Source organism: Typopeltis vanoorti, chromosome 5, assembly GCF_054136105.1.
Source record: "Typopeltis vanoorti isolate ZY-2024b chromosome 5, IOZ_Tvanoo_1.0, whole genome shotgun sequence".
NCBI classification, from domain to species: Eukaryota; Metazoa; Arthropoda; class Arachnida; order Uropygi; family Thelyphonidae; genus Typopeltis; species Typopeltis vanoorti.
In genome coordinates this window covers 99,653,536-99,680,860 of record NC_143553.1, presented here as the reverse complement: position 1 = coordinate 99,680,860, position 27,325 = coordinate 99,653,536, and the positions used below count along the sequence as shown (strand labels likewise).

Sequence of the window (27,325 nt, the reverse complement as noted above, 5' to 3'; positions counted from 1 at the left end):
CAGTTATCTCTGCATTCACATGCAGCTAATCAAAATTGACACGCAATTCCATCTGGAAATTAGCAGCAATTTTTCACCATATATCTTTGAAGACAAATCAGTAGGATTGTATGTTTTGCCAAATATCACATTTATTGGATTTTCTTGATGATGAGGAAGTGGTGGTGAAGATTTTGAGGTGAGCAACCAAGATACTAAATGGTTTGTGGAATGTTCCCTATGAGGATCCTAGAAATTGAATAAAGGTGTGATGACTAGATTTTTTGCTTGGAGAGTTGTGAATGAGTGGAATGGGTTTCCAGAGTCAGTTGTGAATGCTTTGTCTGTTAATGGGTTCAAGGAGAAGTATGATAGATTGTGTGGATAGTTTGAGTCTCACACGATGGGTGTTCAGACTCCATGGAGATGCCCATACAATAATAATAATAATAATAAATGACCCTTTTGGTGTGACTTCTTGCAAAACCCGGTAGAAAACATTTTCCATGATGCACTTAAAGATGATGTTACGTCATTACTTTCTGTTATTTTATCTATTATTATCACTCTAGTGCCTTCTAAGATTATCTATGAACTAGTTCTCTGGGGGCCGTTCCCCTTTTCGGACTCTGACAAAATTTGTTTGATTTGCTGCACCAGCTAGAGCCTAAGGACAGAAATTTCTTGTCCTAGGGAAGTTTCCCAGAAATTAAGTGTCACCAAAATTTGTAAAGCAAATTAGGAAGCTATAGATATCTTAACTTTGCAGTCATGGCCTATTAACTCTAAAACTGTTTGTATATTCCTTACGCTTAGGTTCGAAGTTTAATGATTGGTGAAGTCAGTCTCATGCTTAGATCACACACAGGCTTACATACATAGGAAAACATTTTTATTATATGGCTTAAGGATTACAATAAACTAGATACTATATGAGGTTAGCATTCTACCTCTGATAAAGCAATACTAAAAGGAATGATCTAAATCACACGCACAACATTCACACTTTAGGCATACAATTCACTATTATACACAATTCATCTACTAAATAATAAGCATATTATTCACATACAATTTGGTACGCATATGGTACACGACATTATTCTAATTCTGAACTTATGAATTATTAACTAACAATCCCTTTACAATAATTTTGGAACCATGCAATATTTGGGTTCTCAGACTACTAGTCTAATAAGTAGTACAACATCAGGCAACTCATAGCAAAGGTGGAGCAAGCTACCAACACTCCTATTCCAGTATCTCCCATAATGCAAAACACATCTCCTTGGGATTGGCTACTACCCAGAGTTTCGACCTTTATTGAGGTCTCTTCAGTGGGAGCCAGGCCCAGAGTTGGAGATACCAGGCAGAAGCAGTAGCAAGGTCATCTTTACCTATAGGAGTTGCCAAAAGGTTTGCCACCCTTTTTTATTAAATTACTCTGGATTTAGAGAAAGATGTTGAAAGTTTATTTTTCACTAGGTTAGACTATGATAAATTTAGTTTAATCCTTTATCCCAGTGAGAGCAAACAAAGTTTGCACCTGAAAATATCTTCAGGACTGAGTACTACTTACCAAGGTAAGATAGTACAACACTATATTCAGTCTTGAAGATATTTTCAGGTGCAAACTTTGTTTGCTCTCACTGGGATAAAGGATTAAACTAAATTTATTATATTCTAACCTAGTGAAAAATAAACTTTCAACATCTTTCTCTAAATCCAGAGTAATTTAATAAAAAAAAAGGTGGCAAACCTTTTGGCAACTCCTATAGGTAAAGATGACTTTGCTGCTGCTTCTGCCTGGTATCTCCAACTCTGGGCCTGGCTCCCACAGAAGAGACCTCAATAAAGGTCAAAACTAGTCTGGGTAGCGGCCAATCCCTTAATGCATAACAGTATACATATCCACAAGGAGATGTGTTTTGCATTATGGGAGATACTGGGATAGGAGTGTAGGTAGCTTGCTCTACCTTTGCTATGAGTTGCCTGGTGTTGTACTACTTACCAAGGTAAGATAGTACAACACTATATTCAGTCCTGAAGATATTTTCAGGTGCAAACTTTGTTTGCTCTCATTGGGATAAAGGATTAAAACTAAATTTATCATATTCTAACCTAGTGAAAAATAAACTTTCAATAGTCTAATAAGGTTAGAGAGTCCCTGAACATGTATTATCATTAAAGTTCTCCTTCTCTCAGCCAGGTTCTTATTTCTTTCCTTTCACAAAATCTTATCATTATAAAGCAAGAAAAGTCACAGTACTTTACCACTCTGTAGTGTTAATGTTGAGACCCTTTCGTCCATCCTTTGTTGTGGGATATCACTGCTGCTGTAAACTGTTACCACGTAGAGGTCACGTACTTGTTTTGAAATGGCCGCTCTTTCTTGCTGGACATCTGCTTATCACGTAGGTCGCTATCACTTAGCTCGACCTTCTTCAAAGGGGATCCTTTGCTGTCTTTCATCGGCACAGTTTCACCGATGGCCCACATTGGGATCTGCTGTCATCTTGTGCATAGCCTTGCCGGACTTGCGTTAGTCAGCCACAGGAGAGTTGATACTAGTTATTGCCGTCCGCATCGCTGGTCAGCATGAAGGAAAACCAGAACAGGAAAACTAAAAAACGGGGCTTACCTGACCTGCATAACCGTATTTATCCCCCTTTTTAGCACCCTCTTTCCATGCTGGAATCTTATTCACCAGAGCCTCCCTATTCATCCTGATGAGGTGATGTCACTCCACCACCTTACGGTGTTTGCTCCTTTCGGGGAACGTGTACCCCGTTCGGCTTCTATGAATACTCTAGCTTCGGGCGTTACGTCATCGATGGTGGTTAGCCCACAATCTTTGGACTTTTGTTGACAGTACATTTACTTTCTTGCATAGGACATAGTTTTAATACTAATGTTTAAAATATTATACACAATCCAAACATTTCACTTTAATAACATCGTTCAGATAACAGATTCAAATCTCAGACTTATTATCTCGTTTTCTATGTTACCCTTTCTATGTTAAACATGACATGTTTTCTGATAAAATGAGTTTGATTGCTAGGAGCACAAGTATGTTCTTATTCAGTGTTGTGCTTCCTGTTAAATCTTGTTATGAGTGACTCTTTTGTTGAAAGAGTCCCCCATTCATGATCTAACAATGAGCTCCTTCATGCATGATGGAGCTCGACTACAGTTTTGTTATAAGGGCAGCTTGATGAAAGGTTTCCTGAAATATGAATTGGTTGAGGTGGACCAGTCATGTGGCCTCCTCAATCACCTGACCTAAACCCTGTGAATTTATTTGTAGTGCTATTTGAAACCATTGGTGTAATCTATCCTATTGGGGGAATGTTAATGAACTGCCAGAAACTTATTGAACATGCATGCCTTGTTATCAGACCTCAATCAAGAAATTTTGAACATGTGATGCTGTCAGTGGGGGAAACATCTCAACATCTGCATGAATTGCAATGAAGGTAATTTTAAATTCCTGCTGTGAGGTATGTTCTTTCTATATTGTTTCTTTTGCCAGTTACCAAGGGATTTATGATTATATTTTTTGCATTTTGCTTTCTGTTTGCAGTATAGATTATAGCTGAATGCTGTAACTACAAAAGGCTGTATCTGAAATGGTGTGAGATAGATACAGCTTTTTGTTTCCAGATCCCATGTTTATTAGACCTTTCATTAGTTTTTCTGAGGCATAGAAGTTTTAAAGTTTTAACCTTTAAAGTTTTATTACAGGGGTAATATGTAATCACCCCAATATATATACATGTGCTTGTGTACTCATTTTAATCTGAAATCGCTTTTATTTTTTAGAATAAGTGGATGTGCAGATCATTTTGCTGAAAATGAGAAAGATGCTTTAATGATGTGTCGTGAGACTATTTTAACACTGAATCTAAGTGATTATAAAGGAAGAATGGAAGAAATGAATACCCTTGATCCTCTCTATCCAGAGTCTGATTTGCCTGGGATTGGTGCACAAAACGTTATTACTAAAAGTGACATGTATAAGGTTTGTTTCTTTAAAAAAAAAAAAAAAAAACATGAAATTTTACATGAATACACTCATTTAAATTATCTCATTCTTAATTTAAAAATTTAGATTTAAAAATATAAACAACTTTTTTTTTGCATTTTTAAGTAAGAATTTCAATATTAACTGTGATGAGTCTCCAGACTCCATGGAGATGCCATAAATAATAATAATAAACTTCTAATGCATTCAGAAGTAGTACCAACCAAAATGGATGAGAGAATCCAATGCTGTGATTAATCTAAAGAAATATTTAGTAAATGCAACATGGTTTCTTTCAATGGTATGTATGTTAGTAAAGAAAGAGAAAGAGAGCAGTGCTATATTAAATTTCTAATGATATCTATGTTATTTTTTATGGTGGCTTACTGACTTAATTTTTGAAATCTCTGACAATTTTGAGGTAGTTAACATTCTTTCATAGTAGGTTTTCCAGTAAAACAGTTGGAAATTGCTTTACCATAAATTTTAATGGATTTTAAGGAATCAGTCCTATTAACAGTGAGACATTAAAAAAAAATACTTTTTAGATTTCTTTAATATTTAAGAGAAAGAAATAGCCAAAGTTCTCACAAGTCCATTTCAAACTACAAGACACAGCATTTGTAGTCAGCAATGATTACAACTTCTTTTGACAGAATATACATCTTATAGAAAAGTTTTCCACCTAGTTACTATGGCTTATATTAAAGATAACTTAAAACATATAGCTGGACATCTTGTGAAATGCAAACTGCAGTTCTGAAGTCAGAATGAACCAGTAAAAAAAAAAAAAACACCTGAGTTCTTCTTGCAGTACAACAGGAACTCAGGTATTTTTTAACAAAAGAGCAGTAATCCTTCAAGGAGCAGATGTAGTTTATATGTCCTTGGAAGTCCATGCCATTAATAAGCCTTTTTTGTAGGATTCAGTGGAAGGAGAAGACAAAATTTGTCTTTAGAAGTTATTTCCAGTTTGATCGGAACAACTTATGCCACAGCATTTTTTTCTGAACAACTATTTCAAAGAATGCAATGAAGTCCTCTCTACTTATTCTAACTGAATAGAAAGGAATTAATTCTTATATATATATTTAAGTTTTGAGAAACAGTTTTCCTTAATGTTCATATAATGTTCTCAATTAGTGCTACATGCTGTGGGCCCTCGTGTAGTGCGAAGTCCTAAGCCCCAATTATATCCTGTGCTTTCCAACTCTGCATCTGGGGAATTTAGATCATTCCATGGTAATTTTATCATACTGCTAGTACTGGGTGTTCGGGATAAATTTGACAGTTTCGTAAGGAAAAAGAAAATCTTCTTTGTATCTATTAAATTTAATGAATTGACAAAAAAACATTACAGGCAGAGTTAATTACAATACTATCAACAAGATTTACTCAAAATAACCACCATTAGCATCGATCACAGCTTCAATTCTGCTTCGGAACCTCGAACAAGCTGATGCTACAGTCTCCCTGGGAAGGGCCGCAAAAACTGTTTTAATTTTATCCATTAACTGGGCTTTTGTATTACTGGAAGTGCGATTGGTGTCTTTTTCAACTGCGCCCCATACAAAATAATCCATGGGGTTAAGGTCTGGGGAGTTTGGAGGCCAAACATTTGGACTGGTGAAGTCGTAGAAATTTTCAGACAACCATTTTTGACTTTTCCCAGAGGTGTGGCAAGGGGCCGAATCCTGCTGCCATACATACGGCCTACCATTGGCTACCCTTGTTATCCAGGGCTTGACTACAGTTAGCAACTCCACGAACAAAGCCCGAATTCCAATGCCAGGGTTCTTCAACACCTGTTCCTGCAGATTTGCGAGGAATTCTGCTGTACGAACGCAATCAGATCGTCTGCTAGGGATCTTTCTTCTTGCTACATCCTCGTAGTCACCATTGCAAGTCTCTAGTTCATGCCTGATTGTTTTTACTGTATTCAGGGAGCATTGGGCAGCAGTCGTAATATCCTTATTTTGATGGCGGGCACGAATCATCATGATACAAGTTATTCTCTTCCATGATTCAGGTGGGTTCCAGCTATCCATCCTTTCTGACATCTTGTATATGAATGAAGAAGGGTCCAAACTTTTAAATGAAGAGAAGTGTGTGTTAATACATGTAACTTACGGAAAAATATAATTAATTATAAATATGTCAAATTTATCCCGAACACCCTGTATATTCTTCAAGGTATACAAAGAAAGTATCTTGAAATAGTAAGTCAATATAGCTTTGCTGACACTATATACCTTTAAAGGATACATTTCCAGAAGTAAAATTTAGTATGATGTAGCGCTCTTAAAGTATACTTACCAAGTCTCGGTTTTCAGCATAGTAGCCAGTTTTATCACTTTGGAATATACAGTGAGTGGCTGCCCAACACCTGCAGTCTGCACATTGATAATGACTAATTTACTAATTTATCAAGATCAAACTTCTTTGCTCCATTGTTATTCTAATATTTTGCATCTGCCACTGTTATTCATTCTCTGATTTTCCACCTATCTTTGTAATCCATGTTACTGCATTATGTCTTCTGACATATACTTCATGTATGCAATTGCAGTACATGAACCAAGGTTTCCCTGAGCGCTTACACTGTACTTCTAGTTATCACCTCTTCTTCGAGTTGTATGAGCTTGAATCGGTAGGATGTCAATTCTTGTTTTGATTAAATTTATATATTCAAATTCAAAAAGAAATTTTGGTTGGTCTCTTCCTTGATCCTTGATGTCAGGGGTTGAGGGGGGGGGGAATTCATATAGATTCTTGTAGCGTAACTCTGTCATCAGTTAAATGATGCAACATTAAAGCCCTGTTTTCTTTATTCAGCTCAGGCAGTTGTAATCAGTGTCCTTTTTTCGAACATCCATCCAGAGAGTTGTCAGTGATCATCCTTAACTGCTATCCAGCTGTGTCAGATGAAATATATCAACTATCTTAAACTTCTTATCCATGTTATTTCAATGGGATTTTTCTGTCATGCAAATCATGGATGTAAAGTGGTAAACTTTACATCCATCTGACAACAGGTGAATTCTGTAAACTTCATGGTTGCAGTATCATAGAGAGAGACCCTTAACTATGGCTAACTTACAAGTCAAGAAAGAAAAAAGTACTTCAGAATGAACAGCCATTGTGGAGATTTAAGTTGGGCCTTTTGAAAAGAAGAGTGATAAGGTAATAGAGTAAACAGGAAAGAGAACATCGAGGTATTTTCACTCCTCCATAACCATGATAGAATGCAAAGATATGCCATTTAAGGAAAACTTGTAATTGTCATTCTTTAATTTCTCGTCTGTTGTCCTCAGAGAGACAAGTGAAGGAGCACTTTATTGATATTTAGGTCTTGAACTTGGGAAAAGTTGGCTGTTTTGTTGAGGAGTTCCCTCAAGCCCTCTTGCTTATAATTCTAAGATCATTGTTAAATGTCATGGCATTAACATTAGTGTCAAGTGAATAGCCACTATGACTTGAAAGAAAGCAAAGAAAACCATTAGTGACACAATTGAAGAAACTGGAAACATTAGAACAGGAGCAACTGTAACTGGAGGATGCATCCTCCTCCTTTGGAATGAACACTATCCTAGACTGCTGAAGATATAATGGTATACATTTGGCAAACAGAAGTAAATCAATTAGACCTTGCAAGATAGGCAAAGGAACCTGCTGAAACTCTGCAACAGTAAAGGCATTGACATCACAACTGATGAATTGGCTAGAATAGAAGACTTTATTTCATTAGAAGTAGATATCACTTGTCTCTCTGAGGACAACAGAATGATGTTCTATTATTCAGGAAGGAGGATACTGCTTGGCAGACTCTGTTTCCAGATGACCCAACTTAACTGTAGTAGATACCTCATTTTTGCTGATCCTGAGATATTGTAAGACATTTTGAAAGAAGGGATTGAGTTATACTGTCCCTTCTCCTTTCCTGAAAGATGGTAACTGGGAAGATGATAGCCTATGACAGTATGGAGAGATGCTCTAACATAGATGTGTCTTTATGCCCATCACTGGTTCACTGTAGGATGGTAATTTACAGTGCAGTATGATTACTATTGTTGTTTGCCTAGGCAGAACTCTACCAGAACTTCATTAATGTGAGCTGCATCCTCCAAAGTGTAATTGAGACTCACTGTGCCTTTGTACAATCAGTACACATTTCAGCATTAATGCCATTAGGTTATGTTGCATTGCAAAGAACACCAAGGCCAATAGAGGTGTTAGAAAGAGGTTCAGATTATCAGCAGAGTGATTTTCTCACCAGTTTATACCTATATGTTGGCATAGTAAAGTCGTTATTGCACTTGGGATAAATATACTTTCTTTGTGATGAAAGTAGAGTAGTCATTGAGTCCAGTTCATTCCAGAATTCATTGTTGATCTAGTGGTTGGTCTTTGCGTGGATGTGATGGCGTTACTTCTCAGGGACAGGTGACAGGGTTGTTATCAAGTCAAGAGAAAGGTCAGTCACAGGAGTCATGTCCAATCCTAAGCAAAAGATGATTCTCATTCTTTTTAGTTAACATGCTCATTTCAGGCACGCTACAGGTTGTAACCATTGATACTCGCCCATAGGGACAGGACAGAACTTGATAAATTGTCTTGTACTTCTGGTTTGCCATCTGTTGGGCATGTGACAAATCAATTCATGCTCTTTCTAGATAAACCAAAGTTATGTTAGAATGGAAAAGAATTTTTGCTATATAATTCACTGATAATTAAGGTAAATTCTATAATTGTTTGTATTTTTAAACTTCTAAAGGCGTAAGTAATTATATTTCAGTCCTCTGCTAATCAGATATGAACCCTTTGCATATGACTATGTCTAAGGGAAAGAATAGCTATGAATGTAAATAGACTTGTTACAGTCAAATAAATATCCAATAATTACATTCAGTCTGCACTCTGTCAGATTATTGGATATTTATTGCACTGTCCATAATAGAGTACAACCACAGTTGTGCTGTTATGAGTGTTGCAATAAATTACTCTGGGTGGGAGTGAATTATGTCATCCTGCTTATACAAGTGCAAATTTATGAAGGTATTTTGTTTTGAAAAGAAAAAAAAAGTGGAGGAGTTTGTTTTGTGAAAAATAATTAACCAATAATAAGTAGTTTTTGTATATATCATTAGCTAATTAAAGACTACATGGATAAGCAGATCCATTGTATTATAAAGTATGATCACATAATTAGCATAGTGTCAGTTACATACATGTTGATTGAACTCTTAGTGAGCAAATTAATATATAGAATTTTGTTAGATTGCTAGATGCAGTCCTTTTTTTAAAAAACATAGAAGGATTCGTTTTAATACATTAAGATGAATTTTTATTTTGAATGCAATGAAACTGTCTATCCCCCACACTCACAACCACCACTGCTCTCCGGTGCAAAAGTAAATGCACTATTTAACAGGAAATAAAGTAAAACACCGTAAAAACTTATTTTAAAAAGTAGCAAAGGGAAATTAGTTCTAAGCATTTTTGATGATTTCGCATCTGTTCCTTCTATTCTTTAATCCCAAGAAAGAAAAGACTAGTTTTTGGAGTTTGTTTCTATGAAATCCAAGAACAGCCTGGCTAATACTAAAAGATTAGCAAAGCTGTTTTTGGAAATCACATGAGGAATAAAGAATAGTGAAGCTTTATGCAAAACCTGTGTTTCCCAGAATGACATAATCACGTAACCACAAGAAAGATATTTATTTAACCAAATATTTCGGTCTGGAAATAGCAGACCATCTTCAGTGGTACCAAACGCTCAACTTTATCTCTTCCTGGAGTTTATCAAATTCCGTGCAACTGTGATCTCTCTTATTTTGGACAGACTGGACGTTCTCTTGAAAAAATAATCCAAGAACATTAATCATCGATTTTTCACAACAAATCTGAAAAGTCAGGATTGGCTCAACACAGGATTGAAACTGACCACAGCATCTTTTGGTCCAGGACTCGCCTCTTACATAGATCCCGTTATAGGTTCGAATGTTTGTTCAAGGAAAGTGTGGAGGCCTTCCTCCATCGTCCCAACCTAAATCGTAATGACTGTATATCTATATCAAAAATCTGGGAAAGTCTAATCAAGATTACTCATTAATTAATTAATTAATTTTTTTTTTTTTTTTTTTTTTAAATAGCAAATTCAATCATGTTTCTACTTCAAAATATTCCGTTTCATACTTAGTGATATAACATCACGTGCCGTGTTCTAATTTTAACGATCTATTGTTAGTATTCTAGCTTGTATTTTTTAAACTATTCTTGTAATAATAAATATCTTTCTTGTGGTTACGTGATTATATCATTCAGTCTTATGTCACAAGTATCCTTGAAGCAACAAATTCTGTGTTTCCCAATTTGATTTGATTAAGTACTATAGACTTTACTTGAGACTGAAACATCATCTTGTACATTTTTTTTTTTTTTTTTACAAAATGATATAAAAAAGAGAATATCTAATTATTTTATGAAAGGTGCAACTCTGTATTTCTTCAGATAAAAGGGGGGGGGGGAATACTAATTGCAATGATTGCTTTTGCTTTCTTTTGCTGTTTTTTTTTAGATAACATGCAGTAGCATAACCATAAAATAGAAATATCACTAGATATTTATATATACTTCACTTGGCACAAAAACCAACCCATTTATTATTATTTTTAGACCTCCAGGAAGTCAACAACTCATTGAAAGGCAGGGGGGGGGGGTAGGCTATATGGCATCCACACCAATTCTCATACTGTCTGTTAAACTCATTCACACACTACATGCGCTCACTACATCAACAGGAAAACTGTTCCACTCACTCATGGCTCTGCAAGAGAAAAATTTAGATCTCATCCCTTTCTTAAGCACTCAAACTTAACTTCCACGGATGCCCTCTTGTCCTCTTCCTACCTTCCATATAATAAAAAATTTCAACTGATATCCTATAACTCTCTCAGAAGTTTATAAGTTTTTATCATGTCACCTCTATGTTTCCTGTCTGTCAGTGTATGTGGTCCACATGATCTCAGTTTATTGTCATAATCGACATTCTGTAATCCTGATATCATCTTTGCACCTCTCTTTGTATCCTTTCCACAACTTGTTTATTCCCTCTGAACTTAGGAGACCAAACCTTCACACAGTGGTCTATTTGTAGTCATATCAAGGCCTTGTAAAGAGGCAAAATGATTTCCATATTCCTGCATGTTAATATTCGTTTCAACATCATATTTGCAATTTTTACTATGTGACCTTTGAACTTCAACTTTCTTTCCACCATAACTACAAGGTCTCTAGCCTTGTCAGTTACTCCAAGCATAATCCTACCAATATAATATGCCATTGGATATTTTATTATGCTAAAGTGCATAACTTTACACTCACTAACATTGAATTGATAGCCATTATCATTTGCCCAATCTTCCAGCCTATTCAAATCACCCTGTAAATGCTGTATATGTAACATCTCTCATTTTCCTGCCTATCTTTGCATCATCAGTAAACAATTAGAGATCTCTTGTCAGATCCTTACCAATATCATTAATATATAGATTAAACAGCAAAGATCCAAGGACTGATCCTTGGAGCATACCGTTGGTCACCTGAAATCTGGCAGATTCATATTTCCATATACCACTTTCTAATACTTCTCTGTAAGCCCTCCTTCCTACCTCCCTACTTATATTTAGCCATTATAGCCAATACTTTATATCCCAATCCCATTCCCATATTCTCCAGTTTATGTAATGGATTTTCACGTGGTTTCCTATCAAATGCCTTAGCAAAGTCTAAATTCAGCCTTAACATTATTATAAATTAAGAGCAAATTGCTCAGACATGATCTCCCTTTAGTAAATTCATGCTGTTTCTTGTAAAGTATAGCTTGTTTTTCAACCTATTTCTGTATATGAGTCCCAACCGACCTCTCTAAAATTTTCACAGTCACTCCAGAGATACTGATAGGTCAATAGTTTGACACATCTGTCTTTGCACTACCCCTGTGTAAAGCCATTTTGGCTGAACATTCCTTTGGCATACATACATACTGATATCCCATCTGTCTCTATTGCCAAATTCTTATCCAGGTTATGCAATAGCTCTGGAATCTCTTTCTCGTGCATCTCTATTTCTTCATCTAATTCAGTGATAGCGCTGTGCGCTATATTGCATACACCAAGTTGATAGATCTTAGGAAAGCAAGCACTCATTATTTTAACTAATACTTCTGCTTCTAACACATGGGTGCCATCTTTAGTAAAGTTATTCTTCCTCATTCAGTTTTCTTTTATTTGCAATATAATGATAAAATTCTTTTGAATTGCCTTTCGCTCATGCATCTAATTTATTTTCGTAGTCCCACTAGCTTTCCATAAAATACTCACAACCTTTCTGTCATGTGTTTTGTATATTCAGGACCTCCTCTAGCTCTTATCACAATATCTTCTTCTTATGGAACTCTTGCTTAATAAGATTGCACATCCATTTCACTCCTCTCCTGTTTATTTTTAGAACTCTAGGGACATATTCAGATACTGCATTATTTAAGCATCTTTTCAAAGTATGCCATGCACTTCTGCATTCAGTAACTGATACCCTGGGACCAAAGATAATATTCTCCTCAGTTTGTCATAATTTACAGCTCTGTAGTTCAGCATTCCACCTCTCCTGATTGGAACATTCATATAGTTTGGCTTCCCAGGTCAGTACAATATGATCACTGTCACCAGCTGGTGGCAATGCAGTCACATCCTTATCTGAGACTCCTTCTGATGCTATGAATAAATCTAACACTCTTTGTCTTCAAGCGTCTTTCGTGTGCTGCTTGAAAAGTTCCCAACAGCTCAACAAATTCTTCTTCATTTCTATCATGAGTTTTCTCTGCTACCTAATCATTCAGATAATTCAGATAATTTAAATCAGCCATAGTAATTACTCATTTAGTATCCATTAGACTAATTGGGTGATGTTTTTCTTTGCCCCCAGCAACTGAACTGCCAGGTCTGTAGCAGTACCCTATCATGTGCTTCTTCCTGTTAGTGTCCACTTATTACATCCAATTCTGTAAGCCAGGTTGCACTGAAGTCAACAATGTTAGGCCACAATGTATTTACAGAAGCAATAAAGTTGACTACTTGGTTCCTAATGCTTCTGTTCCATATGCTTACATCTGCAGTCTGCTTGCCTCATTTAGGCAACTATCTCTTTTCCATTCCCCGACACACTTAAAATGCTCAAACTCATAATCATTCCCTTCAGCAGATTCATAATCATGCTTACTGACATTTACATCACTATTATATTTGCACACCCTGGCTGAACTGACATATGCATTCCCAGTATTCCTCCCAAGATGATCTAATTTTCCTGACTCTGCATTAGGTTCTCATTCTAATAAGTAATTTCTCTAGGCACCTGATGAAATCCTTTCATGATAAGCTATCCATCCCTCTTATACAAGCTTTTCTGCTATCAAACTTACTCCACATGTTCCCCCCCCCCCATAATCTGTTATTGAATCACTTGCTACCATAGCCCTTTTTAACCCATTACTGTCTTAACTCAGTAATAGACTATTTTGAATTTTTCACTTTTCTTTCTGTCTTCAGGCTGAGGATGAATTTCAATAGATTACAGTATGGTGGCTTCTCTTCTAAGAATGATACCCAGACCAGTACTTCATCTGTTGATGATTTGGTGCATGCACGCTACACCTGAATGGTGTATCATAGGAAACAACTGCTGCATATAATCTCAATGGCTGGCTTAATGCAGCCATTATAGTGTCCTCATTACCAGAGCAATTGCACCATAACAGTACAGAAGTACTCTGACTAGTGCTGCTTTTCACCATAGGAGGCACAAACAGTATCGTTGCAGTGGTTAGATCAGCTTCTAACTTATATGTGTTGAGTCATTATTCCACATTAAGAACCTAAAGGCATTCAGTCCCCAGTACAAGTGAAGCATGAAATTAAAGGTGTTCAGTTCATGCATCTAACGACTCCAGTACAGTCTCAGAGTAATCAGTCATATGCTTTGCAGTGATGGAGTCCAGCATTCACTAACACTTGGTCAGGGCTGCTGCAGATTCAGCCAGTCAAATACTCACCTTGATCGGATATTAATTTGGCTAAGCACATGAATCTCTGCTCTAACACATATAGCTAACCTTACTAACTTAACTACAACCTGCCCTAACCTAACACCTGTTGAACATACTCTAGACCAGGGGTTCTCAACCTTTTCCAGTGGCATACCACTATATTTAATTCAAGATATTAGATGTACCAGTAAGCAAATCTGTTTTCGTACCACCTGACAGTGGCTCACGTACCACCAGTGGTATGCGTAGACCACTAATCCAATCCAACGAGTCTAACATTGTTAGAGAGTCAGACAAGAAGAGTTCTCAACAGTTGCTATTGTGGGACAGAATGTAGTTTTTATGGAATATGTCGCCTCCTTGTGGCTCTAATGATGTTATTGCTAAAGAATCGTTTCCCTACGTCTTGTGCACAGGTTTGCCATGTAGGGTAGCAAGTTCCTGCATTTCTAGAAGGAACCACTTGGGCATACCCTACAAGATCATCCAAGAGAATGTGTTCTCTGTCTGCCCTTCAGACAGGAATTTTTATGAATTGGCTAGCTTATTTGACCTGTGATAATGGTATGACATCTGGGAAGCCCTGATGTTCCACTTCTGAGCATAGTCGTTGCTTGCTGGAGAATGGGCGTCCGTGTGTGGCTCCATGATGGGTGTGGAGCTCTGGTGCTGAACAAAATTCCTTTAGCATGAATTCTTCATACTCAAATTTTTAAGTGGCCCTTCCAAGGTCCCAACCAAGTATTCATACCATAGATACATTTGATAACAGAAGTAAGAAACAAAAGACATGTGACACCAATATAAATGTACCAGTGTTTTTTGTCATCTATGCAGCAGGTGAAAAACCAGTTTGATTCTTAAAATGTCACCCTTTTTTATTCAGAAAGGTTTAGAAGATCTGGCAGGTTCTCTGAAAAGAGTTAAGAAACTATGTTCTGGTGATATCCTTCTGGAAAAATACTATCAGCAACACTCTGAAAAACTGCTGAGAAAAATGAGCAGAATGCCAATCACAGTAGCACATAAGACACTCAACTTTTCTAGACAAGTGAATTTCAGAATGGGATCTCTTTGATGTTCCAAATGAGAAAATACTTTCAGAGCTGAAAGATCAACAAATAACAGGTATGAGGTGCATTCTGATACATAGTGATAGTCACCTAATTCTGACCAGGAACAACATCCTTATTTAGGTATACTGTTATATTATGTGTTACATACCTTGCTTCGTCTTTTTTTTTCTTTAACCATCGACTACTGATGGTTAAAGAAATGTTTATTTATTTATTTCTGCTAGATCTTATATTCTCATGCTGTATAGTCTAACACATTTATTTGTTTTACGATTGTGCCAGTTAGATTGAGATGTATTGATTGAGAGATTATAAGATTTTTAAACTAAAGATAAAGCAGATATTGTTAGCATTCCCTGCTTACATTAATCTTTATCTTTAATCAGTCGTGGCTTGATTATTGATCACTTAAACTTTATCTTATGCAGGTTTGAAATTTTCAGGAGAGTGCATTGACAGAATCAGTCCAATGTGTTGTTCTCAAACCATTTAATTATATCAAAAAGGAATATTTACACAGTTGGATCCACATTAACATATATTTATACAATTGCATTACAAGTCTATTTAAATTATACATGTCTTTGGTCGTAAAACGTTACAAAATATAAGACTTATTGTTAAACTGACCATATATTTTTAATTTGTACGTATGTTCGTACAATATTGCCTACCGGTTTCGCTAGTAACTGACTAGCTTTTTCAAGGCTTGCACAGTACAAAAAAATGATAAATGCAAAAAAGGTTTAAGAATACAAAAAAACATTAGTACCTGTTAGGTAGCTAAGGTAACACGTTCGCGTGACATTTCTACTCAGTATCATGAACACGCGTTACATGCAAACGCATAATATGATTATTCGGTACTGTAGTTCTGTTGAACTGAGGGAATTAATTCGATTTTTCCAAGTATCGTACAGACATCTCGTAATATGATTATTTGCGTACTGTAGTTCTGTTGGACTGAGGGAATTAATTAGATTTTTCCAAGTATCGTATTTACAGACATCGATTATTATTTAAAGAAGCAGCAGTAGTGCTACGTACAGGCAGCAAATTAAACAGAAATCAAGGGGCCATACTGAACGATACTTGGAAAAATCTAATTAATTCCCTTCAACAGAAAAATCAGTTCAACAGAACTACAGTATGCGAATAATCATATTACGCATTTGCATGTAACGTGTGTTCATGATACTGAGTAGAAATGTCATGCGAACGTGTTACCTTAGCTACCTAACAGATACTAACGTTTTTTTGTATTCTTAAACCTTTTTTGCATTTATCATTTTTTTGTACTGTGCAAGCCTTGAAAAAGCTAGTCAGTTACAGCGAAACAGGCAGGCAATATTGTACGAACATACGTACAAATTAAAAATCTATAGTCAGTTTAACAATGTCTTATATTTTGCATTACAAGTCTTTGTCAATTTCAATTCTTCCTGATTTAGACTTAGTTCTATGTATCTTCCCTTAAAGTTAATCACAATCAATATTAATTTACATTATCTAGTACAGTACTCTTCTTGCTCTTACAATAATTAATTATACACAGTTGAGATTAAGACACAGCTTGAGTGAGCTTATTTCAACTGTTAACTTACACAGTCCTATTGTACCCATAAGCAGACACACTTGATGTACATTCATGCTCAGAAATATCACATATATAAGTATTACGGTTCTCGTTCAGCACTGCCTTTTACACGAATCTTTTGTTCGAAAGTGCTCCTTTTTGTCTTTCTTTATTTCTGCTAGCTCATTCTTGATCTCCCACCAAATTTCTTCTTTGTGTTTGTTGTTCGTTATTCTATGCCCTTTAAGACCCTTAACATGGTGGCAATGTGCAGCTCTTTCCTAGCGAGACACCCCAACGATCGACACAATACTTCTCATGGCAGTTGACCCAGGTAGGAGACGATTGAGAACCCTCAGACCTACGACGCTTCTCTTTCGATTACCGATATCTGACCTCATGGTGGTGGCAGACCCAGGCAAGAGAAGATTGAGAAACCTAAGACAAAATCCTTCTTGATGATTCGACTTATAAGGGCTGAACTTTTGCTGTAAGCATGCAAGTCTCTTGAAACTTCCATATATGGGCATGTTTTGACATCTGAACATGATGATGTCATATTTCACACGTCTTTTGAAACTGCCATATATGGATATGGGTTAACAGCGTTACATAATGACATCATGTGCCACATTATTTTAACAAAGGTGTTATGATTAAGTTATTACAAAATACAAAATTATTACAGACAAAATTGACATTTCTTTATGTGCAATTCTCCTAGAAAAACTAAAACCGAACATGATAAGTTACTTTTCATGAGAGATTTTACGATACCAAAATCTCCAACATCTGGAAAGGCAGGTTATCTCAGCTGTTCTGTTAGGCTGTGATGCTTTAAATGTCAGAATATGGGCACACCCAAACCCTGTTGTGACTCCTCCTCTTCCTGTGCCCAATGTAGCAGTAAAAAACATGATAATAAATTAGGGATGTGCTGAAGTGGGATTTGGCTAAGGCATTGAATATTCAGCTGAAGCATATGGAATTACAGCCATGAAAACACACAGATTTAAAGCCACGAATACTTACAACAATACGTGGAAAAGATAGGGTCCTCATCAGAAGTTGTTACGCCCGTAGTTAACCATGAGTCACATCATGATAGTCAACCTCCTAGATAGGAGACAGTACATGAATGGGATGGGAGTGTGTCCACATGAAATTAAATAAATGAATATCTTGTGTGTGTCTGTGTAAATAAAAACTTAAAGTTTCGAAAACTGACTGGAGTGCTTATATGAAGGCAGTCTTCAACATTGTAGTTGCCTTAGCTTGCACTACCAAAGAGACTCACTGCCGAGGCATCTGTATATTCACCTTTTATTAGTTCTTTTGATTAAGGTTTGTTTCACTGGCCTGACACTGTTTTGAACTACTGGTTTTCATAAAATAAATTAAAGATGCCAAGAAATTATATTCTTGGTTTAATCCTTTATCCAAGTGTAAGCAAAGTTTGCACATGACGTGACTTCATGGTTGGGTTTCTTGTATATGGAGACTAATGACTTCACATCACTTGCCTTAGTATCCCATAATGCAAAGCACATATCCTTGCAGACATGTATAATGCTATGCATTATGTGAAGGGTCACTGCTCAGACTGGTTTTGACCTTTATTTGAGGTCTCATTAGTGGTAGCCAGACCCTGAAGTGATACCAAGGCTGAAGTAATGCAGAAGTCATATTTCCATATACAAGTTGCTAAAAGGTGTCACACCTTATTACTAAAATACTCTGGATTAGAAATAGAAGATGAAAGTTTTTCCACTTGGTTATACTATAATACACTAGTTTTGGTTATACTAGTTTTCATCAGAGATCAGGCAGAAACCTTAAAATAACAAGAATCCTCATTCAATACCAAAGCAATTCTGTTTCAGAGAATTGTATTTTTCATAAAAGAACAATAGTTGGTTCTTAAGAATAATTATCAAAGAGCCTACATATATTCATTTCAGCATTGTAAATCAACAGATCAATTCATATTTCTTGTGCTATTTTAAGAAACTTGGAAATTTTTAAAATAGTGCGAGCTAAGGCAATTCTGATGATGCAGATTGCATTCTTATGAGCTTTCTTTATTGGAAACTCTCCAAGTTTCTTTATACAGGCAGTCCTCAATTTATGCCGATTCACAATAGTGCCGGTTGCCTGTGCGTGCTTTCTTACTGTAGTGTGGTTGACTGAGAAATAACGCTAGCAGGCACTCTAGTGTTTGAGTGTTTACCGAGCTACTACAACGTATATGTATCAAACCTAGTTTTAATGTTGAATCTACCTAATTCTATTTAATTTTTTTTACATACATACGTATTTAAATTGATAAAGTATATAATTACCATGTCTGATAATAGAAGTACAGAAAAATTAGCAGAACTTGGTGTTAAGAAGGTGCGGAAATCAATCACACTTGAAAAGAAGATGGAGGTGATTCGAAGAATGGAAGATGGGCAGATACGTGCTAATGTCTGTAGAAGTATGAACTTACCTCCATCGATTATTACTACAATTATGAAAAATGCAGATAGAATAAAACAGTCTGCACAACAATCTACAGTAGCACTAAATGCAAAACATGTATGTTATAGCAGGGGATAAACATCATTAAAAAATGGAAAAATTATTATCATTATGGAGATGACTTGAATCAGAAAAACATTCCTCTGACACAGGCTGTTATAACTGAGAAAGCAAAAACAATTTTTGAGGATCTTAAAAAGACAGATAGAGGTGAAGAAACATTTTTAGGAAGCAATGGTTGGTTCATGAGATTTAAATCTCGAAGTAAGTGCCACAATGTCAAATTATGTGGTGAGGTGGCAAGTGCAGATGTTGTGGCAGTGGCTGCTTTTCCTAAAAAATTTCAAGACTGTGTAGAACAGTGTTTCTCAAAGTGTGGTGTGCCTACCCTTGGGGATACGCGAAAGGTCATTAGGGGGTACGTGGCAATTTTCGGCTATGCATAATTAAAGGAGTCATTATATTTTTCAACAAACAGTGCAATTAGAGACAACCAGGATAAATGGCACTAACTCATGAATCACATCCACTCTCCAACAGAAACAGCTGTATAGACCAAGCAAAACCGTATGTTGCCTGTGGAACATATGGTTTTGCTTGACACCGCCCCATCATTAATGTGTTAAAACTAAGAAATATATAGTGAATGTGTTTCAAATATTATGGAATTCAGTTGAAGGGAATTAGCATTTCAACTCAACTGTTGAAATGCTAATTTGTCTTTGGTTCGCGCAATCTTTTGTTAATACCGCACCAATCATATGCAGTTCTTCGCTGCTCTATGCATCTCAAGTCTTGTAAATTACTGGTAATTTTTGCTTGAAACAATGGGAAAGAAGATGACGCTATTTGGGTAGATGACTTTGACGATGCACACAAAGAAACCGTTCTCGAGTAGGAGCGAGTAGGAGCTTCTTGGTAAGTCGCACCATTTCAGTTTTTTTCTGAAAAGTTTAGTTTCCGAAAATTCCCGCACGTATCTCGCAACACGATTTTTTAGCTTCAATTTTGGGAAAAAAGTTAGAGTTATATTTGAGTAAATACAGTATTTTTTTTAGCTTTCAAATTCTTATGTATGGATCATTGGTTAAAGGTTGGATTTCTAAAACCCCCAAAAGAGAGCAATATAACAAATACAAGTAGCTGTAAGCAACATGAAACCGTTGATATTGCACCTGGATCAAATGAAATTGATGAGTGTGTCGTCTGACATCTCTAGATAACCAAAATTTAAAAATAAATCATATTTTTTGTTTACATGAACATATAAATTAAAATAAAATAGATATTTAATTTTAATTAATATTTTAAAGTAATTTATTAATTTTGATTAATTAATTTTTAATTAATGAATGAATTTTTTAATTAATTAGGGGGTACTTGGTAATAATGAAAATTTAAGAAGGGGTACGCGGATATCTGAAGTTTGAGAAACACTGGTGTAGAACAAGGAAGTTATCCTCCTGATCTCATTTTTAATGTTGATGAGACTGGGCTCTACTGGAAAAAATTGCCATCATTCACCTTCATTTCCTGTGAAGACCGTTCCACTCCAGGTTTAAAAGCTGCAAAAGATGGACTTACGCTTTTGTTGGGTGCAAATGTCTCTGGAACTTTGAAGCTTAAACCAATGTTGGTGTACGATTCACAGACACCATGTGCCTTCAAAGGTCTAAAAGCCATGCTGCCAGTCTACTGGAAATGGAACAAGAAAGCTTGGGTTACACAAGACTTTTTTATAGATTGGTACACAAATTATTTTTGTCCTACTGTGCTTCACTTCTGTAAAGAAAATTATTTGCCAGCCAAGGCATTGCTTCTCTTGGATAATGCCTCTGGACATCCTCAAAACCTTGCTGAAGTAAGAACACCATTGGATGTCAAGGTTGTTTACATGCCCCCAAACACAACATTGCTTTTGCAACCGATGGATCAGGGGATTATATCAATCTTCAAAGCCTATTACCCTCCGTATAGCATTTATGGAAATGGTAAGAGTCTTGGACACTTCAGGAAAAACTATTAAAGACTATTGGCAGTCATTCGATATTTTGAAGGGCATTAAGAACATCGAGGCAGCTTGGAATGACGTGTCAGCAAAGTGTTTAAAAGGATTATGGTAAAAACTTCTTCCATCATTTATGCACGACTTCGAGGAATTAGAGCAAGAGGAGAATGTCATTGAAGATGTTACCAAGCTTGCGCGAGAAGTGGAATTGTACGATATTACAGCTGAAGATGTGACAGAAGGCGAGAGCCCTGATAAACCGCTTTCCAATGAAGACTTAAAAGAATTAGCCAAACAATTAAGTCAACATCCAAAGGAGGAGAAAGAAAACGAAGAAGGTCCTCTAGAGATATGAAAACTGCCGATTTACAGCATATCCTTGCAAGCATAGAGATATTGACTGATGAACTCTGCGAAATGCACCATGATTGGAAACAGAGTGTGAAAGTAAAAAGGAGTGCAATCGCATCTATTCGACCTTACACTGAACTCCTTAAAGAAAGAAAAAGAAAATCTAGGCAGTTAACACTGAATATGTTTTTAAAAAAAATGCAGGTGATCCGAAACCTGGAACTTCAACATAGAAATATGTAATATCTTTTCGAAGTTTCATATTTTTTGTATATAATTTTGTTTTGTTTTTGTTATTAATAATTTTATTTTAACAAATATATATGTATGTATTATCAAAGCTTTAAATATAATAATGTTACATATACTTCATGTGCATATTTTTTGACTGTGCGAACATAACTTCATACCTCCCATTAAAATTGGGTTTGTTTTTTACGTTGATTCAGTTTATGGCCGTATTTTCAGGAACAGAATTGAGGCATAAACCGAGGGCTGCCTGTATTTGTTTATTTTACATTGCTAAAATGAAGACTTTTAGGATCATCTTTGCAAAAAAGGAAGATAAATTTCTTCTTTCCCTAAATATAATAACTGTCAAATTATTTTTAAGTATATTACTGACATGCTTCGATATGAAATAAATCAGATATTATAATGGAGGATATTGTGGATCCATCCATATTTTATAACCAAATGTAGAAAAAAACCCTTTAAACTTTTGAGAATTTACCAGAGAGGTTGTAAGAACATAACCTTCTCGTAAGCTTTATAATAATTTTTCAAAAGTAAGAAAATTTTTCTACATTTCTTTCTTTCCCTTTTATAAAATATAGATGAATCTCTAATATTGTCCATTACATTATTTATGTAACACAAATGTAAACTTATTCTCTATAGTTGAATATTTTATTAAACTAAGCAAGGTTCTAAGACTACAGTGGCAAATTATAGACCAATCAGTATTTCAGGCATGGTGATAAATGTATGAAAAATTGGCAGAAAAGAGAATTTAAGAATGGGTAGATAAAAATATGATACTGTATGGGGGTCAACATGGCTTTGTGAAAGGTCAGTCGTGCCTTAGTAATTTGCTAACCTTTTATAATAGAGTAACGACTGAGTTGGATAAAGGAAATGTCTACCCAATGATTTTGCTGGATTTTGCAAAGGCGTTTGACAAAATACCACATGGAACTCTATTATGCAGATTAGAACAATTGGGGATGGATATGACACTGGTTAAGTGGATAAGAGGGTGGCTGCTGGACAGATATCAAAAAGTGGTATATGGAGTGGCAGAATCCAGGTGATTAGTGGTGTGCCGCAAGGTTTAGTGCTGGGACCGTTGCTTAATTTGTACATAAATGATATAGGAAATAACCTGAAAGGAAATATCCAGTTGTTTACTGATGATGCAAAATTAGGTAGAGTAATAGTTAGTCAAGGCAGTGGAGAGCTTGCAGTACGCAAACTCTCCACTGCCAATTAAATAGGCTGTCAGTGTGTGTAAAAGTTAATGGGTGTCAGTTTAATGTCAAGAAATATAAAGTTACACATTTTGGGATAAATAGATTATAAGCCATGTATCACATTGATGGCATTGTACTCCAGGAAATAGATGAAGCTAGAGATTTAGTGGTGGTGGTACACAGAGAGTTAGAGTTTAGAGGACATGTTGCTAAGGTAGCCCATAAGATTACTTGGCTGTTGAAGAACAGATTAACAAGTAGAGATAAGGAAGTTTTATTCCTCTTTTTAAGATCTTGATAATGCCCACATCTAGACTACTGTGCTCAAGTCTGGTCCCCTGGGTTTCTTGGGGATGAGGAAACGGTGGAGAGGATTCAGAGGTGAGTGATCAAGATGGTGAGTAGCCTGTGGAATGTTCTCTATGAGGATGGATTGAAGGTGTAGGGATTGTAGAAGTTAGTTGGTAGGAGAAAAAGGATAGAAACAAGTTGCTTAAAGGATTTTATAGGATAGATTCAGGAGAAATGTTTCAACACTTGGCTAGAGGGAACAGAATAAAGAGTCATCCCTGGAAGTTGAATAAAATTATGGTTAATAGGGGTGTGAGTACTAGATTTTTTGCTTGGAGAATTGTGAATAAGTAGAATGAGTTGCTAGAGTCAGTTCTGAGTGCTGTCTGTTAGTGTGTTCAAGGAGAGGTATGATAGATTGTGTGGATAGATTGGGTATCTCCTGATGAGTCTTTGAACTACATGGAGGTACTTGTTATGATAATAATTACGTACCCACCTAGAGATCACTTATGATGAATTTAACTTTTTTACATAGCTTAATTACAGCTTTGAATATTGAATAAGCGATAAATTGAATATAAGAATATGAATATTGAAATTGAATATTCTTTTCTTCCGCTTGTAATTTTTTTTTGAATTTGGTCAATTTGAAGCTTGGTATTTCTGACTGTTGAAACTTTGATGCATTAATAAAAACTGAATATATGGCTTGTGGGTTAAAGTTCGTGTTGTTTGAATAGTGCAGCCAAGGCAACTCTGATTCCAGTCTTTAATAAATTTAGTTTAATCCTTTATCCAAGTGTGAGCAAACAAAGTTTGCGCCTGAAAATATCTTCAGGACTAGGGTAAGGTAGTACAACACTGAGCAACTCGTAGCAAAGGTGGAGCAAGATACCATCACTCCTATCCCAGTATCTCCCATAATGCAAAATACATCTCCTTGCGGATATGTATAATGTTATGCATTAAGGGAAGGGCCACTACCCAGACTAGTTTCGACCTTTATTGAGGTCTCTTCAGTGGGAGCCAGTCCCAGAGGTCATCTTTACCTATAGGAGTTGCCAAAAGGTATGCCACCTTTTTATTAAATTACTCTGGATTTAGAGAAAGATGTTGAAAGTTTATTTTTCACTTGGTTAGACTATAATAAATTTAGTTTAATCCTTTAAAAATAATTCCAGTCTTGTTCTCATAAGCTCTCTTGTAAATTTTTAAAACTTTGCTTTCTTTCTACATTTGGCTATAAAATATACATGGATCCAAAATATCCCCCATTTCGATTTAAAGACTATCATTTAATTTCATAGAGAACATTGTTTTTAAAAAACAATACAAAATAAAAATCAGAACAGAATATTGCAATTATTTCTTAAACTAATATAAATATTAAAGGAACTTATTTTAAACTGTGAATGGAGGAGTAATCATGTATTTAATACTCAAAATGAATTTTAAATAAATTATGATCTAGGAAAATGAAATTTTCAACATTTTATGGAATAGCATATGATTTCTTCATAAATATTTCCAACTTCTGAAAAAAAAAAATTCTTTTGAAGAATAAGCTAGTGGCTATAGCTGAAAGAAACTCTCTGAGAATGTATGAATCATGTAAGATAAGGGAAGGCTTTTCCTGATTGGTTGTATTTGTTATAATACATGTAAGAAGAATTTTTCTGCTTCGGCCATCCAAATATTGAATGTTGCTACTAATTCGGCCAAACTGAATATTCAGTGCTTCCCTATAATAAATCTTGCTGTGCCAAGAGAGGTAAATTTGTGAACTGTCTGAGAGATCACCCAGCCTGCTCATATGCATATGGTGGAAGGATGAAAAAGAAATTCAAATGATATATCATATGATATATAAAAAAAAAAAAAAAAATCAGCTAACGCCTTTTTATTCCCGTATATGGGAGTGGGCGAGGCCATTTAGCCCTATCTAACTTTTGTAGACTGAGTGGGCAGTTCAATCTCCACTGGTACCAATCAGAGATAGATGGCCCAAGGCTATCACTAATTAAGTGGTACACAGTGAAGAGAGACGGCTGAAATGTGCCGCCATCTCGTGGTCCCTAACACAATATATTTAATGTCTGAAATAATGTGGGTTCTACGATCGATTTTCTTGAGTTTACGGGACGAAAAACCCGAGTTTGCGGGAGGAAAAACCCGCTTGCCCATACCAGAGATCGACCAACTCGGGAACTGGTCGAAAAAAGGCTTAGAAAAATTTCCTCTAGTCGCCAACTAGACTTGAAACCAAGTCTTCCTTTGTGCGGCCAAGTGCCGTGGTGTGCAAATGCCACATCCACTGAGCTACACAGGCTATATTCATATGATATATTCAATATCATATTAGGATGCAAAGAGGAAACTAGCCACCACCATGCCTGTCTTGAAATCCTCTTATGCTGAGAAGGTTGCAGTTAAGAAAACATCAACATCACCTCAAACATGCTTGTCTATTCAACCATCTGATAATTTCACCATACCTGAACTTTATGATTAGGTGTGCTTCTCTGTGGAGCACATCAATTTTTAGATCTGTTGTCTCACTCCTGAAACAACTCCAAAAATGATCCCTTTAGATGAAAACCCACTTGTGAATTCAATATTCACTGAAAGTAAATTAAACTTAAAAATGATTCTGACTTCAGAGAGTGTTGAACATTTTTCCAGAGGAAGAGATGGACATTGACCATCCATACTAATGTTTATGTATACTAATACTCGAAGTATTAGGAATAAGTGAGAATTTTTGTCATTACTTAGTACAACATCGCCAAAAATTATAGGAATTAGTGAAACTTGGTTAATTAAGAATGATATAGTTATTGGGATTGAATGTAAGGGGTACAGTATTTTCAGGCAGGACAGAGATGATAGAATGGGGGGGAGGGTTTTTATTAATGATAGACGAAGCATTAAAGCCAAAAAAGATAGAAGTACCTCACTGTGACAGGTGTGTGCTGTTTGGTGTGAGATAGAGATTAACAAGGCGAAATATGTAATTGGTTGTTGCTATAATCCAAGGGGAATAAGGGAGAATGTAGACAGCATGTATTGGCAAATTAGCACGATGAGTGAAGGTCAAGTAATTATTATGGGGGATTTTAATTTTGGGAACATAGATTGGGGGAAGGAATGGTCACAAGGAACAAAGGAAATGGAGTTTATACAGTTGTTAAGAGATAATTACCTGAGACACCATGTGATGGAAGGGACAACAGATTCTAGAGTGTTAGATCTGGTCATAACATCGGAGAACATATCAGTAAGTAATTTAGTTACGATGTCTCCACTTGGTGAAAGCGATCATGTGGTCTTGACCTGGGAGATTGTAAAATGTGCTGAATATTCTATTAAGAATGGGTATATGTGGAATTACAAGGCTGGTGATTATGACAAGCTGAGAAGTCAGATTTCAGCTGGACTATGGCATGAGAATTTCAAGGGGAGAGATGTTGATGGTGCGTGGGAGATTCTCAAGGAGTATTTGAAGAAAGCTGTATCAGACTGTATTCCCAGAGTCAGAAGGAGAAATCAAGTAGGAGTAAAATGGATGAATAATACTATTAAACAGGAGTTGCAGATAAAGAAAAGGTTGTGGAGGACGTATAAAGAAAAAGATGATGAGCATTCCAATGAGCAATACAAGGTACAGGCAAAGAGAGTAACCTATATGGTAAGGAAAGCCAAAGCTAATTATGAGATGAAGCTAGCTGATGAATCCAAAAGAAACCCTAAAGAGTTCTTTCGCCATGTGGCTAGTAAAAGGTAGAATATCCATGGCTAAGATTACTTTAAAAAAGTGTTTATGATAGGGAAATTACAGAAGCTAGTCAAATAGTTGAGTTGCTTAGTGATCATTTCGCAAAAGTGTACCATCTTGGTAGTGATAGTGCAGTGTCAAA

The 27,325-nt window shown here is 36.0% G+C and overlaps 1 protein-coding gene across 4 annotated transcripts in view; it reads left to right on the top strand.

The window, feature by feature from the left end:
• LOC150106688 (methylcrotonoyl-CoA carboxylase beta chain, mitochondrial-like) overlaps positions 1-27,325 on the top strand; it is a 321,267-nt gene that overhangs the window by 161,206 nt on the left and 132,736 nt on the right. For all 4 annotated transcript variants that reach the window (XM_090392642.1, XM_090392638.1, XM_090392640.1 and 1 more), the window contains exon 7: positions 3,805-4,003. In XM_090392642.1, coding sequence (XP_090248768.1) covers positions 3,805-4,003 — 199 coding nt within the window. The remainder of the gene's footprint in view (positions 1-3,804; positions 4,004-27,325) is intronic.